The 17,510-nt window shown below is 32.1% G+C and overlaps 2 protein-coding genes and 1 long non-coding RNA gene across 3 annotated transcripts in view; 1 reads left to right on the top strand and 2 right to left on the bottom strand.

Annotated features, from left to right (window-relative positions):
• Positions 1-17,510, top strand: part of LOC143242219 (uncharacterized) — a 280,724-nt gene that overhangs the window by 17,166 nt on the left and 246,048 nt on the right. The gene's annotated exons all lie outside the window — the stretch shown is intronic.
• Positions 3,768-9,233, bottom strand: LOC143243239 (uncharacterized). Its single transcript, XM_076487088.1, has 5 exons — positions 9,210-9,233; positions 8,680-8,785; positions 6,325-6,467; positions 4,387-4,484; positions 3,768-3,789 (listed from the first exon to the last, which is right to left on the bottom strand). The coding sequence occupies exons 1-5, from the start codon at positions 9,231-9,233 to the stop codon at positions 3,768-3,770; spliced, it is 393 nt and encodes a 130-aa protein (XP_076343203.1).
• Positions 10,019-11,712, bottom strand: LOC143243192 (uncharacterized). Its single transcript, XR_013024158.1, has 3 exons — positions 11,661-11,712; positions 10,554-10,658; positions 10,019-10,078 (listed from the first exon to the last, which is right to left on the bottom strand). It is a non-coding gene; the product is annotated as an uncharacterized LOC143243192 (long non-coding RNA).

Genomic DNA, 17,510 nt, shown 5'->3' with positions numbered 1-17,510 from the left:
TAATTTAGGTGTGAATAATACTGAGGAATTTTGAATAGATGAAAATGAGGTCCACAGTGACTACGTCACAGATTATGTTTTCAATTTTATTTTTGGTAAAATACACGAAATCAGAAAAAAATTGATATAATACAGTTAATTTCACCAACACAAATAAGCAATCATAAAAAACATTTATTCTGTCACAGAAATAAAAAAATGGCATAAAGAAACATTTGTTATCGAAAATACAAAACAAAATTAGGATCGCCATCTGCCGATAAGTAATATACACTTCTGTAATTTCACAGGTAATTTCAAATGGGAACATTTAACACTTAAAAATAGCTCTCTTTACTTGGAGAAAATTTATAAATTTTCAAATAATTTGAATTTTAAAACTTATGTTTCTTGGTTCTAATTTTGAAATACTTATTTTATACAAATCATTCTCAGTTTGGAACAAAACGACGAATAAATACTTACCATAACCAATGGGCTACTCTTTTACTGAAGAATAGTAGGATTGATCGTTACATTATAACGCCCCCCACCTCTGAAAGGGCGAACATGTTTTGTGTGACGGAGATTAGAACCCGCGACCCTCAAATTACGAGTCGAATACCTAAACTACCGTATACATTTATACACGTGATATTATTACAAAAATATCAACAGCTCTAACTTTATTCACTGTCTGAAGTATTTTTCTTTGCGAAGTATTTAGATTAAATTTATTTTGGCAATTAGTCTTTCCGTGTCAGAATTGTTTGGTTATAACTACGTTTAACTTCTTTGGTTCATCAAAAACACTAAACATTTGTCATGCTCCACATTTTAGGGTGAAGTACGATAAATATCATGTGTTTTCTACTGAGCATATCTGAGCTTGTTTTTAATACCAATATGTTCTCAAGTATAAAGTCAAGTTTGTCCTTGTAAAATAAAAGAAAGAATTTATTAGAATTAGGGACTTTTCATAATTGTTTAGTTTCTTACATTTCCTAAAGTTGTAAGTTAATCTAAGCCTTCAGCCACAGTAGTATTTAACTTAACGTGATTTTCACTTAACTTTGGTCGAACCATTATTATTTTCTAGGGAAGTAACGTTCACCTTTAAAAAAGGTTTTATTAAAGAATTTTGGAAGAGTTGACTTGTGCTTTAATTATAAATTACTTAACATTGCTTTGCTGAAGTTAATAGTGCTGCATTTGTGATTTATAATGGTTTTACTAATCTTCATTGAATAACATTTATGTTTTAACTTTTAAGAAGATGGGCATTTGTTTGTTTTCATTTTAGTGACAGTACAATTTACAGAGTAGAGGAAACACGTAACTAATGAGAATTCAATCAAAGTTTAACAATAATCGTGCATGTTCGACGCACCCAGTTGCCCTTGTTTTTTATGTTTTTATTTTGTGATTGTATTATTGTTTGTTTCTGTGAATATACATTTTATCTTGGTAGTTCTTTAGACTTCATGTGGAGACCTAAGAGATGCTCAGTCACACTATGTAACCAAGTATATCACATATATCTAGTCAGTAGGCCTAACTGACTACTCAGTAGAATAAAACATTCTACGGAAAAAGCCTTAGGGGTCATAAGAGTGACTGTCAAATTTCATTATACGATTAGTCTATGATTCGGCGGAGGGTGAATACGGTATAATTGATGCCTTCTTTCTAATCTTCCTGGCCTGGAATCACCGGGTGATTAAGGCACTCAACTCGTAATCCGAGGGTCACAGGTTCGAATTCCCGTCACACCAAAACATGCTCGCCCTTTCAGCCGTGGACTCGTTATAATGTGACCGTCAATCTCTCAATGTTTTGTTAAAAGAGTAGTCCAAGAGTTCGCGATGGGTGGTAATATCAGACGAGCTGCTCTTCCTCTAGGATTTCCGATGACTCTAGATAAAGATTTCAAAGTTTTCATAAAGATCAAATATTTATAATGTTTTATATACTTAAAATCATAAATGAATATTAAAGGTTTTGAATGTTCTAAATATTCATTCAAATTTTCTCTCAATAGCCACCCTTTCTGTGCAAACAGTGAAAGAATGTAAAGATGCAACTGTTCCTTTTCTCTTTATACTACACATATGAGGTTGAACTAGGTAGTGGATGTTCCCTCCCCTCAAACACAATTTGTGTTTTACTTCTGCTAGTACTTAAAAACAAAAAACGCCCTAGCATTCTACATTAATGAACCACCACATTCGAGTCGAAGTACTTGGGTTGCCCCCCGCTGGTACAGCGGTATGTCTTCGGATTTACAACGCTAAAATCAGGGGTTCGATTCCCCTCAGTGGGCTGAGCAGATCGCCCTTTGTGGCTTTGCTATACGAAAACCACCACACCTGGTACTGGGTATTTGTTTAAGGGGCTAAATTTTTTTCATTTATGTACTTATCTTATAAAGAAAATGTACAACCAGATATTGTTCACAACAAAGCAATTGTCCCCACTGTGGTGTAATGAAACAATACATACAATCAGACACTATTGACAGCAAATTATTTACCTCCATTGCTTGCTTTAGTCTCCACTGGAGTTCTTCATTTTCCATCGATAATCGAGAGTTTGACTTAACTTCTTTCTCAAACTCTTCCTTCAGCTGTATACTTTCACTTCTTAACTGTCTGCAAGTTGAAATATGAAAATCAAACTTAGTCAGACCACAGTTTCTATCTAACGAGTTTCTTGAACAAAGCAAAACAGATCTAGTTTGTTCTTTGTACAAGTTAATCTTATTTTATTATTATTTTCATGACATATATTGTCAGAAATAATATCTGACAACTGATGGATTATAAACCAGGTACAAATTATTTTAGTATAGAACTATTTATGGTATGTCAGACAGCTGAAAATTCCCAGTTTTGAGCTAATGCTTAAACTAAGGAATTTTCAGTGATGGGACAAATATCATATCTTAATGTATAATGTATAGTTTCAGAGCAAAACCTGTTTTATATTGGTGGCTGTGTTAAAATCGTTTCATGTTTCTGCAGATATAGTTTTATTAAAAACAAATAACCTCCACATGCATGCATTACAAAATTTGATCCTTAAAGATGTGGTGTTTACATACTCTGTAACAACATAACAAGTCTAGATAGTTGTTTGATTCTAATAATGAGCTGTCATGTTTACATAGTTCATAGTAACATGTTTATAATCAAAGTCATTGGTGGAATAAGTGTTCTATTTCTATACACACTTTTACAAAACACGTTTTGAACTGTGTTATACTCGATTAAATTATGATTAGTTCTTTTATCAGATTAGACAGTATTTGACAAGATGAGATGAAATATAGTAATTTGAGTCTGTACTATTAACAACTAATAAGTCAAGTTTACGATCTTATGTTTACTCATGAACAACTTAAGTGATTAAGTCATAAATATAGTTAACAGTAATTTTACAGAAGTCACGAGAGTAATCATTGAAATGGCACTCTCTGTTGTAATCATTAATTTTACACTGTCTGTTGTAATCATTAAAATGTCACTATCTGCTGAGCTGTCGTAATAATTGATCTCAGAACCTGTCTACAGTAAAAGTTGCTGTTGTTTTATTTTAGAATTAATTTGTGATTTTATGTTTAATAAATATTTTACTTTTAAGATTTCTATATTTTACTTTCAGTATTGTCAAATTATAGAAGAACATGGTTAAACTATAGTCTAAGAGATACTGAAAAAAGTAAATTAAAATTATCGAATTATTTCATTGAAACTAAAAGTAATTCATAGATTACTTAAGACAATTAGCTAATTAGAAACACTCATTGTTCTAAAAAAACAAAAGTTAAACCCATAATAGACTAAATCAATGACACTCTCATGGGATATCTTAAGCCTCATTATGACATTATGTTGGATGAAATGAGGATAAAATAAATCATATCACAGACGTTAACACTGCTGTTTCCCTCATTATGTTAAACAATTAGATACAAAAAGTAACTTAATCTAAACTGGTTATATTCTTAATGGATTATAATTGAAACAAATACACATAGTTATGGTTAATTCACTTGTGTCAAGGAAAATGTAGTTCACTACAGAGTTACAGTAAATGAATAACAACAGTTGGCACCAGCTTTTTGTGTCAAGGAGAAAGCAATAAAACGTAATATCAAATTAAAATCTCAAAAGGTTCTTACAAATAATTGTTGTTTTAATTTAATTTTTAACAATAACTGTACAAATGAACTTGGAATTAAATCAGGAGAATGAGAAAACACTCCTTAATTATGATTGTGGTGTTTGCTGTTTGGTCATACGTTTACAGTTAACCTGTAAACTGGTAATCGTATTTGATCACAACTTCAAATGATTTAGTTCACTTTGGACTTAGCAGTGGTCTAGTTGCTGGAACTCCTTTTACCTCTCAGTTCGAACTTTCTCGTCCAACATCGCTTGTAAATCTTCGTTTCTGGCCTTTAACTTCTGAATTTCTTTTCTTGCTGATGGTAACTCATTCAACTAGTGATTTAATAAAAAACAAACTTTAATTTGAAATATATACAAATAAATTTGTTTACATATTCTATAATAATGTAACAATTCTAAAAGATGGCTCTTTGATCCAAACAATGTGATAGTGTGTTTAACAACATATATATAGTCTCGAATAATGTAACAAGTCTATACGGCTCACTGATGCTAACAATATGTTGTTTTTTATTTGACTATACTTAAATAGGTAATAAATCTACATAGCCATTTGATTGTAATGAATAACTATCTTGCTTAGCTATGTTTATAATATTATTATAATAAGTCTAGATCACTATTTGATCCTGACCATGTTAAACTGTGTCACTTAAAACAATACAATAATGTAGTATAGCTGTCTATATTTCTTTTTTTTTTTGAGATGCTTAAACCCTAAATAAATATTGCAACAAAAACAATAAAAAAAGTAAAAATAACCTCTTCCTGCATTTCCAGGTTTTCTTTACGAAGGCGATGTACGTCTCAACCTTGAATTCAAGCACAGTTTTAAAACTTTCGACTTCTTGTTCAAGATACCAATTCTGATCAAGAATCCTCTGCAAAGAAAATGTATTCCTTTTATTTCAACACGTATAACTAATGGCATGTTTGATGATGTAGTTTTACTCACACAGATGTGTTTTTATTTTGGACGAGCAATTAGCCCTTTTGTAGCTTTGTGCAAATATTCATAAAAAACAGACAAACAAACAAACATTGTAGCTTCTTCTCTCATATCTTTATATGTAAGTAATAATATAATCATCCATGATTTAGTGTGATTTATTTTTTGTTTTAAACATAATAAAACTCACTAATGATATTAACATATCACACCAGATTAAACATTAAATACAATATTAAAAATTTAAGTGTATTCTATAGATAAATCCACTGACTTTATTTGAGTGTTTTTTGTTTGTGTTTTTTAGTAGAGGTATAAAATCATTAATATACACAGGTATTAAAATTATTCCATTATTTAGTGTGGACAAAAATGAATATTTTAGCAAACATTAGCTTGTCACATCAGAAAATTTCTAGAATTGTATCTCTTTCATAAAATTACTCCACTAGAGGGCATTAAAATAATGAAGTAAAAAAATAATATCATTACTGGGTAGCTGCTTGACCAAGTTAAGCGACAATGAGTCTCATCTATCAGGCTTCGTTGTTAAAACTCAATACCGATGAAGTTTACCTATTTCTAAAGTCCTGGATTTGGTTATAAACAATTTCAGTTTATAATGACAAATGCAACATATTGGAGAATGAAATAGTAATCATTCTTAAAAAACAAAACAAAACACACTTACCAGTAATATACAAGTTGATTTTCGAAAATTATATATTTTATTTATGCCATGTTGCTTATAAGACTTTCTTAAGAAAACAAGTTTAAAATAGAAAAGTTAATAATATGGAATATCTTTTATTTAAAGAAAACAGAAAATTAAGCCATAGAAATATTTTTGACAAACTTACTTCAAAGTAGGAAAGTTGAAATAATTTTAGTATTGTTTCCACAAAATTGGTAATCAGTTGAAAAAAAAACATCCAGACAAAATTTTGTAAATGAATTTTCTAATTTTATGAAGTAAAGTTGTATATTATCATTATTATTATTGGTTTAATACTGTAGTTGTTTAAAGATGTTTTTCTAAAGTGTCTATCTCATTTCTCAACCTATATTTGCTATTCTACTCAATGAGCTAGTTGCGATCTGCCCACCACAGGTGATGAATTTTTAGTGTTATAAGCCTGCAAAATTATCACTGAACCACTGAAGGCCCTATTCTAGTAGTCAGATACCAGTCAGAGATCATACCTGTAGTTTGGTGTCGGTGTCTGTCCGCAGATTGCTTTCCATCTGCTTCTGTAGGTCTTGTAGCTGCTGCTTTAAGATGTCTAGAGCTTTCTCGTGGCTCTCTGAAGCCTGTTGCATCTGTTTTGCAAAGCCGTTCTTTAATTCTGTTGAAAAGAAAAACAAAGATATTGTGGAACCACTCAACAAACACAGCCATGACAAAAGCCATCTCAATATCAATTTTTGTCTTTTTGCATTTGCTTTTAAACCTCGAACCTAAGCATTAACATCATTTGATGATAGTTAATTTTTAATAAATGTTTCAAAAATCTAACCAAGCTGTAACAGACAAACAAAAACCTTTTCCTCTCCAGTGATATAATAAGGATTCTAACCTATACAAATGTAAAACTCAGTACTACTAAGATTTTCATACAAAAGTATGTATTTCAGCTGACACACCTAACAGAAATTAATCATTGTTCAGGCCTAACTTCAGGTATCCTGTGGATCTGGAAAGAATGAGTTACGATGTTACTGGTGCTACCTTAACGAACAGTTACTGACAATAAATATGACTAATGTAAACTGAAGGAATGGTTACTGACAACAAGTATGACTGATGTCAACTGAAAGAATGATTGCTTACAACAACTATGACCAATGTTAACTGAAAGAATGGTTACTGACAACAGATATGAATAATTTCAATTGAAGAAATTGTTACTGACAACAAATATGACTGATTTCAACTGAAAGAATGGCCACTCACAGCACATATGACTGATGTTAACTGAAGGTATAGTTACTGACAACAAATATGATTGATATCAGCTGAAAGAATGGTTAATAACAACTGGTAGCTCACCCTTCTAAAATACTTCTCATAATTTTGAAATTTAAAAATAGACTTTCAACATTTTACCAACAGTCGAAAGTGTCATTAACAATACAAATAATTAATCCTAATATCCAACTTGTCATTATAAGTCATAACTAAAAATGTCAGTGAGTTGCGACTGAAAGATTAGGAAGAGAAAGCAAGAAGAAAGTGAAAACCCTAAGACGTCCACTGAGAAAAACTTGTAATTATATCTGTGTTAATGAGGTACAATTAATGTACAAATAAAGACAAAAAATACAAAACTTTGAAACAGATGCCAAAATAAATAACAATAAGTTATGTAAATAATATAAATAATAATAAATAATGGCAAATAACGTAAATACTGATCCTTTGAAAAACCATTAGAAAATTTTCCACACACCATAAAATTAACCAAGAAAAACAAGAAATAAAAACTAAAACTGGAGTAATATCAGAAAACAATATTTAATAATTGGTTTGTTTAGAATTATGTGCAAAGATACATGAGGGCGCTCTGTGCTAATTATTCCTTATGTCGCAGCGTAAAGAGAAGGTAGCTATTCATCACCACCCACTGCCAATTCTTTTTATCAACGAGAAGTGAGATTGACTGTAATATTATAATGTCCCCATGGATGAAGGGCAAGCATGTTTGGTGTGAGGGGGATTTGAACCTATGAATTTCACATAACGAGTTAAGTGCCTTAGCCATGCCAGGCCTAATAATTCATCAAACAAAATATGAGAAATATTGGAAACCAATGAATGAATAAAGATTCCACATATAAACATCAAAAACCAATGAATGAAAATAAAGTCAACATAAACACATCAGGAACCTGTGAATGTCAGCAACAGATGAATAAAAGAAACCCTAAATGGAGACGAAAATAAGAATGAAATAATAGGATCCCATGAATAATAATAAGTACTTATTTATCACAGACATTAAATAAAATTTACTATTCTTGTGAAGTAATTTTAAAATAAAAATAACAGTCAACAACAACAATTAGGCGTTACTGAATAAGAAAGCAAATCTGCCCCCCAAAATAACCATTTCGGTTCATTTAATAACCACTAGGTGATATTCAGTGAACTTATTACTCTTTATTATGCTGCCGAACTCGCTAATTAATGTTTTATTTCCAAATACTTTTAGAAATCTGAAATGTGTTTCGTTATTTGGATACATGAAATATTCTTTATGTCTTTTAACTTTTGATCTGAAAAGTCTCCATCATGAACATAAATATGTACCAATAAATTAACACAATGACGCATAAAAGTTTCCTACCTGTACTGATATTTCTATTTTTAAAGCGGTGCTTTAGATATGTTAACCTAATATATTCTTCCTTTTCTATTTATAAAGAGTAGAATTTCAAAGGAAAAACAACATTATGAGATGTAGATCTATAGTATTTCATCCTTTAATTCACAATAACAATGCTTTATGAGTTTAATTGCACATAAGTTTTTTATGTTTGAATATCAACAAAGGTTACCTTCAATTTCACGATTGTGTAGTTCTTTCAAAGATGCAACTTTTTGAATGTTTTCGTTCTGGACATCTTTAGCGGACTGTGCATGGATATTTTTCAAGTCTTCAATCTTCAGGAAAATATGAAATGCAATTCATTTAAACTGCTATCAAGTGTTTTTAAGCATAAATAATATATTTTGTTGTTTGTTATTTTAAAACAAGAGATGACGCCACTAAAGTGTTATGGTAACCACCTTTTCTTTTCTAATTTCGCACAAAGCTACACGAGAGTTATCTGCGCTGCTTGTCTCTACTTTAGCACTGTAAGACTGGAGGGAAGACAGCTAGTCTTCACCATCCACCGCCAACTCTTTGGCTACTCTTTTACCAACGAATAATGGGAATGGCATTCACATTATAACGCTCCCACGGCTGACAGGGCGAGCGTGTTTGGTGTGACGAGAATTCGAATTCACGACCCTCGGATTACTAGTCGAGAGCCTTAACCACCTGGCCACGCCAGACCTAACCAATTTTTGAGACTAAGTTTACAACTTTAGACCGCGGTTCTTTCATTAAGTCAACTTGCTTGGAACTAAAACGATAAAACTAAATAAACTCTCAAATATAAATTAAAATCGAGTCATAATTCATAAGTTCTCTTCTTATTTTGTATCATTATTAGAATATGGTCTAAGAAACAGCTCTTATACCAGGCTAATACTTTAACTGGGACAAAGTTCCTTCTATATAAATCTAAGTGTTTGAAAGTAAAGACGAAATTGCGGTATCCAAAGAAAAACTTTTTTTTTTTTTTTGTTCAAACGATTAAATCATATTACGAAAAAAAACAAACCAAATTTCACAAATATGAATTCAATGCAATTAATTAATAATGATTTGGTTTGTTTTGAATTTTGCGCAAAGCTACACGAGAGCTATCTGTGCTAATCATCCCTAATTTAGCAGTGTAAGACAAGAGGGAAGGCAGCTAGTCACCACCGTCCACCGCCAACTCTTGAGCTACTCTTTTACCAACGAATAGTGACATTAACCGAAACATAATAACGCCCACATGGTTGAAAGAGCGAGCATGTTTGGTGTGACGGGAATTAAAAACGAAGCACATACAGAAGTTACATCTATCAAACCTACTTCATTAACTTAAGCCTAAATAATCAAGCTCACTTCATTCAATTAAGCCTAAATACTTAAACTTGTGTTCTACAAATGTTTTTAGATTAACATCTGTTGTACTCGACCAGTGAAGTATCAGATGAAAATTTAAGAAAACGAATAAGTTTAAGAATTTCATTATGATTGGTAACGAGAAATCAGTAACTCTGAAAGTGTTATTAAACTCACCTCTTTGTCATACTCAGCTCGTAATTTTCTAAATTCTTCCTGGTGGTTAAAGGCCACTAAAATAAATAATAGTTGTTGCTGTTTACACACATTTTACTTCAACCGAAATAAAGTGCCTTAAAGAACCTGTAATTCCATTTACTGTAAGATATTAAGCTTACAAGATTTATAGTAACGAAAACAGAAGAAGCAAATAGATCTATACTAACCACAACTAATTCTTGGATAACTCTTTCACCAACAGATAGTGCAATTGATTGTCTCTTTATATCGAACACACAGTGGAAAGCACAAGCATGTTCGATGATTGAGATTTAAACCATGGCTCACAAATTGTGAGTCAGTGGGCAGAATAGAGACAATCCATTGTATGATCTTTTGTTTCATTTTGTTAGCTCTAACTCTCCTAAAATATGCTATAAACTCAAAATTAACGGTTAGGTCTGTTATCCATCTAAATGTTCGTAACAGACATTAGGTTTATCTCATACTGAGAATGACTTTAATGTGACAATTTGGAAGAAAACTTACACGTTTCGGTCTCTTCTTTGTGCGTTGCTGTCAGCTTCGAATTCAGTTCTTGTATTTCCTCCGTACGGTTTCGCCTCAGTTGTTCTAATTGCGTTCCGTAATCTCCTAGATAAAGAACAGTGTCTTTAATAGCTCTATATTTTCAAATTCTTATCGTTTTGCGATTTTTATAATCTAGTCCAGCATTTCGCACAGTGTAGGGGCGGTTAGGGTAGTGTCAATAGCGTAAGAATGCAAAATGAAGATTTTTATTATTTATTAATTTATAGAAATAATAAGAAAGAACTACAACAGACAAATTTAATGTACGTGCCTCGTCTCTTAATTCAATCACAAGGGGTAAGGAAGCACAAGAAACTATATTTATTAAAGCAGATTTGTTTGATTTTGAATTTCGCGCAACGCTACACGAGGGCTTTCTGCGCTAGCCATCCCTAATTTAGCAGTGTAAGACGAGAGAGAAGGCAACTAGTCATCATTACCCACAGCTAAGTCTTGGGCTACTCTTTTACCAACGAATAATGGGATTGACCGTCACATTATAACGCCCCTATGGCTGAAAGGACAAGCATATTTGATATGACGGGGATTTGAACCCGCGACCCTCATATTACGAGTCGAGCGCCCTAACCACCTGTTCATATTACTAGATATACACACACGTCAAACTCTTATCCTATACATTCCGGAAACTAAATTCAGAATCTGTACACTGTGGCGACTAAAATCAAGGTCTCTGTACTTCGGAATGTAAAATCAGAGTACATTAACTCAGACAATTAAAAGATCTGAATTTTTAATATCCGGAAAGGTAGAGTATAATCGTATTTGGAACACGTGAATAACATAAATCATGATATAATGGGCGTGAGGTAAGGCATGTCATTGGCGTCTGCAATGGAGGGGTCAAGAAGGGCATTTCCTCCCTGGAACATTAGAAACACAATTCTTTCTTTCTTCATTCAGCATATTTACGTGAGTTTCTATTCAATTCACAATATCACTATACTGATATTTAGAGTGATAAATTTCTCCGGGCGTCTTTGAAGCGGGTGCTTCACTTTCTTAATAATAACTTCATGCAACGAAAATATTTAACCAACATACTTTGCTGAGCTCTCCATTCCAATAAAGTGCTTGAGTGGGACAACGCATCCAACTGGAAATAAACAACGATTAACAATTAACAAGCATGTAAATTATAAATAATTAAGAAATTATTACAAAAATAATTACACATGTTAAATAATGTCCCACGAATTCAAAAGTGTAGAATTCACGGTATCTAATCTTTTTCCTTTTTTATGGGGAAAAGTAATTTCTCGAATAGAACAGGTGAGAAATTTTATTATGCTTTAAGCTAAGTTTTCTAAAATAAAAACGAATAAACACTTAAATAATGGAAATTATTATTGTTGAATTATATTGCTAGTTTTGTTGCAACTCTTATCTACATCAAATAAAAATGTTACTGCTGGCTACATTCAACGAAACGACGGTTAAGTAACCAGTGTAGAGTTAACAAATAACTTTGACAGTGCTGTTGTTCGTTAGGTGTCAAGATTTACACCACATTATATATACCATATATCATATTCACATGATGCGATATACTGTTTCAGGTGTGTATAAGTGCATAGTTTTGCTACTTAATTTAAAAGTATTCCCTTTAATATTCCTCTTCCAACAGGTGAAGGGTTTATCTACATGCTTTCTTACATACCTCAATCAGTTTATTTGTCGTTTAATTCACAAAATAATTTATGTAGATGTGTATTGGTATAATATTTGTAATATATTATCTTTCTATAAGCCTTATCGTGATACTTTTTAAGTTATGAGCAAAAAACTACTCGGGACGCAAGGGATACGAACACTTTCTGTCGTAACTGGGGTTATGTTGAAAGAGAATAAAATTTATATAATGCGTTCAAAAATCTTTACTGTAAAGGTAATCAGTTTCTAAATGCTGGTAACTTTACACGTGGTTTGGGGTTCACCACGTTAATATTTGGTAACACACACATGCGAGTGAGACGGCATTACGAGAAGTTACTGAAAATCTTTCCCACCACTGAGAGTCTATTTTAACACCGTATTCACTATATGGGAGGAGAGTTGTATATTATCTTGTTGGAAATTGTATAGTCCCCCCATCCCCCTGGAATAACAGTAGTTATAATCCTTGACTTATTAAATTTGATCACGTTGTTCAACAAGATACGGAAAATGGAAAGCCAACTTCAAAGAAAATTTTAAATTTTAGCCTCACCATAATGGCTCATAAAATGTCTTTAAGTTGGTTGTTGTTGTTTTGGAACAGCCATTTTTTTCTTTCTTATTTTTGTCTTTATTTCTAGGATCATTAAATAAAATATGTCAAATGATTGACTTAAGATTATCAGAATCTCAATAGCAATATTCTGCAAAGACAAAAATTCATATAATAGTTTTAATTCTCAGTGTAAAAAATTTGAAGCTCTTACTTATTTCACCAACCAGTTAAACATGCAAATCTCTTGTGCTGAGATACAAACGTTAACACTTTTACACTTAAAATGTATTTTTGATAGGTATCTATCTCCTATCACACAAAGCTATCTCAATTACTCTTTGCACTCTAAGCTTTGCTGAAAAATATTTTTGTAATTAGTGCATCAGTCTTTATACCCTATCAACTTTATGCTTTTTCTAAACATGTGCATATCATGTGACTGTTCTCCACCAGTAGTGGCACATCTGTCTCCCTCTACTATTCCTTCTTACTCCTCACTTTCAAGAATTGACCTGTTCTAAGTGAAGAACACCAGCCATGAGGAGGGTGGATGTGAATTACCAATGGGAAATTATATTTTGATGTCAAAAAATAACTTCTGATGTGGTATTATCTTCACTCTATAAAGGTAAAAGGGTCAGTTAAGAAGCACAGCAGAATTACTAACTATCCAGAATGAACAGATGTACTCTGAGATGAATAAAGCCCATAAATGGGGTACTTCTGGAACAGGTATGTTCTTTACACAGGAAGGTGGGAATGAAAGTAGAATGTGTGAAAAATGGAACAATAGGTTCAAGCATTAGTCATGTATAAATAAATGTAAGTACAATGAACTATATACTTTCTCACCCTCAACAGTACAGATTCTATAACTCATTTGTAACCACAAGATTGTGGATAAGGCATGTAGACCAATATACACACACACACACACACCAACAATCAACTGTAAGTAGAATACCATCATTGTTTGTTCTCTTGTCTTCCTGAGAGACAATCAGTCACACTATGATGGTGTTACAGAACAGTTGCCATCTCTATTTTTCATTTTGGGGGATTTTAACAGACACTCCCCTGTGGAGTAGTACTAATATATACATGAGGGATTGTTCCATTGAAAATATGTTCTCGGATCACAACCTATCTCTCTTCAGTAGTGGTTCTTTTCCCTATTTCCACGCACCTAGTCAGTCTTTTACTGCTGTGGATCTACGTATCTATCTGTTCCCCTTCACTTTTCTTGGAGAGATGACAATGGTAAGTGGTACAGTGAAACTACCCATTGTTTTAAGAGAGAATGGCTGTGGTCAGTGCCCTCTTACTTAAGTGCCATGGTGGAAGTTGGACCAGATTGACTGACTTTTTTTACCACTCTTTTGGAACTTGGTCCTGCAGTCCTCAGTCTTCCATCTGTTAACAACTGCATGGAGGCAGTAAGTAATTGCATAATTCAAGCAGCTGCCAGTATGCCAACTGTATAACATTTCAAAAAAGTTATTTTCTCATTCTTTAGTAAGAAGAGGTATCATCCAATTTTCACAACATCAGTAATTGTAAAAAACATTACAATGTATCTAAGAATGGTTTTGTAATAGTATTGACATCATTGTTGTTTAATGAAAGGAGAGATCAAAAGAAATCTGTATGTATGTCATATCGAAAGAAATAATAGTGTCTGTAACTATTTGTTAACAACAGCTTAGCATTCTTATGTTAGTTCCTGTTAAACTATGTTGAAGCATACTAAATAACCCTATCCATCTGTTAACAGGATTAAAATTATATATTTCTATATCAGTTCCTGTTGAACAAGTCAGAAATTGTGTTATCATCAAGATTAAAAGTGATGTAACATTAACAGTTGCCTGTTGAAAAGTCTAGGAATATGTTAAACAGTTTCTTTCAAGGTTAAACATTGGTTCATGTTATACAATCTTGGAGTTAAACAGCTGATACCAAAACTAAACGTTAGTTATTTTCAACAAAATTCATACATAGTAAACAGCTGGTTCAAAACCTAAACAAACATGAGACACACAGTTGCCACCACTTCTAAGCATTGCTTCCTGTTGAACACAAGTAACACATATTAAAAGCTGTTACCAAGATTTGTTAATTTCTTCTATACTCTTTGTGTTGAATTTCTTTAAACAGAGAGTGAGATTGTCATTGAATGGTTTGTAAAAGATGATCTCATTTTGATCTCATTTTTTTTCTCAGTCTCTTAAATATACAGATCTTTTTTAGGCATCATTACTGGCATTTCCAGATCTACATTTGCTGCTGACGTACATTACAAATGCACTGAGAGCTCTTTCTATTTACATTTTAATTATTTCTATCCTTCTTGGTACAAACACTACCTTTCAGGGTCAATTCCTACATTTGAGATGTCTATACTCTGACATTACAAACGACATTACTCGTTATTTCTACACATCAGAATTATCCCAACAACACCAATAAAAAGGCTAAACTTGCCACATTCTTCATTGCAAGCTGTCTCTGGTCTAAAGACAAACCACATAGTGACAGAGATCCTTTAGTCTTTACATACCTTCCTTCAACTAGACAGAGTAGTAGAACTATCCAATGCAACATTACCTTACTGACAAGAGAAAACACATCTCTCGACATTTTTATCACTCCACTTTCAGTTTCTTTCAAATGTAAAAGGAATTTCAAAGACTGTCCAGTACATTCCAAATTACAGACAGAATCAATCACCTTCACTTGTACAAACTGACAGAACTGGTCTGTGTTGGCGAGCTATTTGTCTTGCATGTGATTATATCACTAACTTATCGAATCTCTCCAGTTCTACCTTTCACGTAAAGGCCAATTTAAATCCGACTGCATTACTTATTTATTTGCTTTACTGGACGTAAACATCTCTGAATTGTATGCAATGACACCCTTAAACCCTCAGATCCCAAACACCTCAACTTTCCAAATCACAATGGCATTGGTGACATGAGTGTACTGGTATTATGACATGATCCCCACAAAAAAGTATCATTGCAAAATCCAAGAACATAAACTTATATTTAACTAAATTTTTGCACCACATGGAATTAATAAATGTTTTTTAAAGTGATTATTATCTTCCTTGTATTTCACTTTTCCACTCCTGTTACCATGACATCATATACATATATTCCCTGATCAATATTCTTTTCACTATAAAATTATTTTTTTACTCATGGAAAAATGTTATTTACAGAGTTGTGAGAGCATCATACAATTTTTTATATATTTTTTTTCGTTTGTGTGTGCTATAAATGAAACTAGTAATAAACTGTCAATGACACGTATAATAGTTCTTATTTACTTTATACAAACAGACAAAGAAAGATCAAAGCTCTTGCACATCAATTAAAAGCACAAAAGATGTTTGTTCTGAGATTTTTTTTCAAATAATTTATGAACAAACTTATATAAATTAGTGACAGGTTATGATGACTCTGGAATTAGTGTATCCAGTGTAGTTAAACTGAATGAACAATTATCAGTGCTAGATTTTACTTCTTACAGTAGAGTTACCCTGGATGTAATAATGTCTCCATTAATAAATAATATGAAATTGAAAAGTTCCCTTATTCATATAATGCTAATCATAGTACAATATATATGCACCACTTACATATTAGATTTGTTTCTTTTTATATAACTTCTGTTTGTGTATGTATGTGGTTTATTAAGAAATTCCAACTTTTAGTAATATGTGCACTGTTGCAACAAGGAAAATATATAGAGGATAATGCAACTGAAAATAACGCACTTTGCAACTTAATTATTCAGATATGTTTATATGAAATTTAGTAGTCGAGTCACATTTATAAAAAATAATTTATATGATCCCAGTGAATTAACACGCAAAGTCTATCAATTTATAAGATTTAAATTGGAAAACGGTCAACAAAGTATAGTGATGTGTTTTTTAAACTATTTTGATACACCAATTGCTTCCACAAATTCCAAATAAACTTTATCATAAACCTAATTTTGTTGGTGAACAATGAAATATTAGATACAACTGCATGTGTGTGAAAGTCAGCACCTGTGTGTGTAATCTTATAGAAGAAAGTACATTTGTTTTATTCATGACATTTACTTTTCTCATAACGTTTTCAAATGCATTTGGGAACGCAAACTCATCCACATAAGAAAAAGCCTCGAATTAAGACAAATAATATTTACGTTTTAAAATTTCTCTGATCATCTTTTCAGGTGAAATTAAGAGCATGGTCATTTCTACACATAACCAGAAAAAAGTTGTTTCCATAAAACTAAAATGCAGAGATTATACAATTAATCTGAGAGTTACCAATGGGGTCATCAAATCCATTAGTTGCAAAAAGTTGGGTACACTATAAACCAAACATCTGAGTAAACTGAGGGTTCAGTACATTATAAACAAAAATTTAGAGTATAAAGAGGGTTGAGTACACTTTACTAAGATAATTCTGAATAATTACTTTACACAACTGTCTTACAATAGAAACTTTTCCAATAGGAACTGTGTTTGACCATCAGACATTATTTGACTGTAACAATATTGTGATGTATCAACCTCTCGATATTAAGATCATTGTTTTATTCTAGTTAGAGATCATCCATTATTGTTAGAGTCTAACATATAAAATTAATAACTAGTACTCACATTCTGTACAGATCCC

The sequence above is a fragment of the Tachypleus tridentatus genome, unplaced genomic scaffold, assembly GCF_004210375.1.
Source record: "Tachypleus tridentatus isolate NWPU-2018 unplaced genomic scaffold, ASM421037v1 Hic_cluster_2, whole genome shotgun sequence".
Taxonomy (NCBI): Eukaryota; Metazoa; Arthropoda; class Merostomata; order Xiphosura; family Limulidae; genus Tachypleus; species Tachypleus tridentatus.
The sequence above is the reverse complement of the archived record's forward strand: the minus strand, read 5'-3'. Positions and strand labels throughout refer to the sequence as shown.

Excerpts from the sequence above, each read along its gene's own strand:
- LOC143243239 (XM_076487088.1), bottom strand. The coding sequence starts at position 9,233 with ATGAAAGAACCGCGGTCTAAAGTT. Across the intron at positions 4,485-6,324 it reads ACACCGACACCAAACTACAG|TTGAATGAGTTACCATCAGC; the intron begins GTATGATCTCTG and ends TTAAATCACTAG. Across the intron at positions 3,790-4,386 it reads GAGAAAGTTCGAACTGAGAG|AACAATGAGTGTTTCTAATT; the intron begins GTAAAAGGAGTT and ends TTGTTTTTTTAG.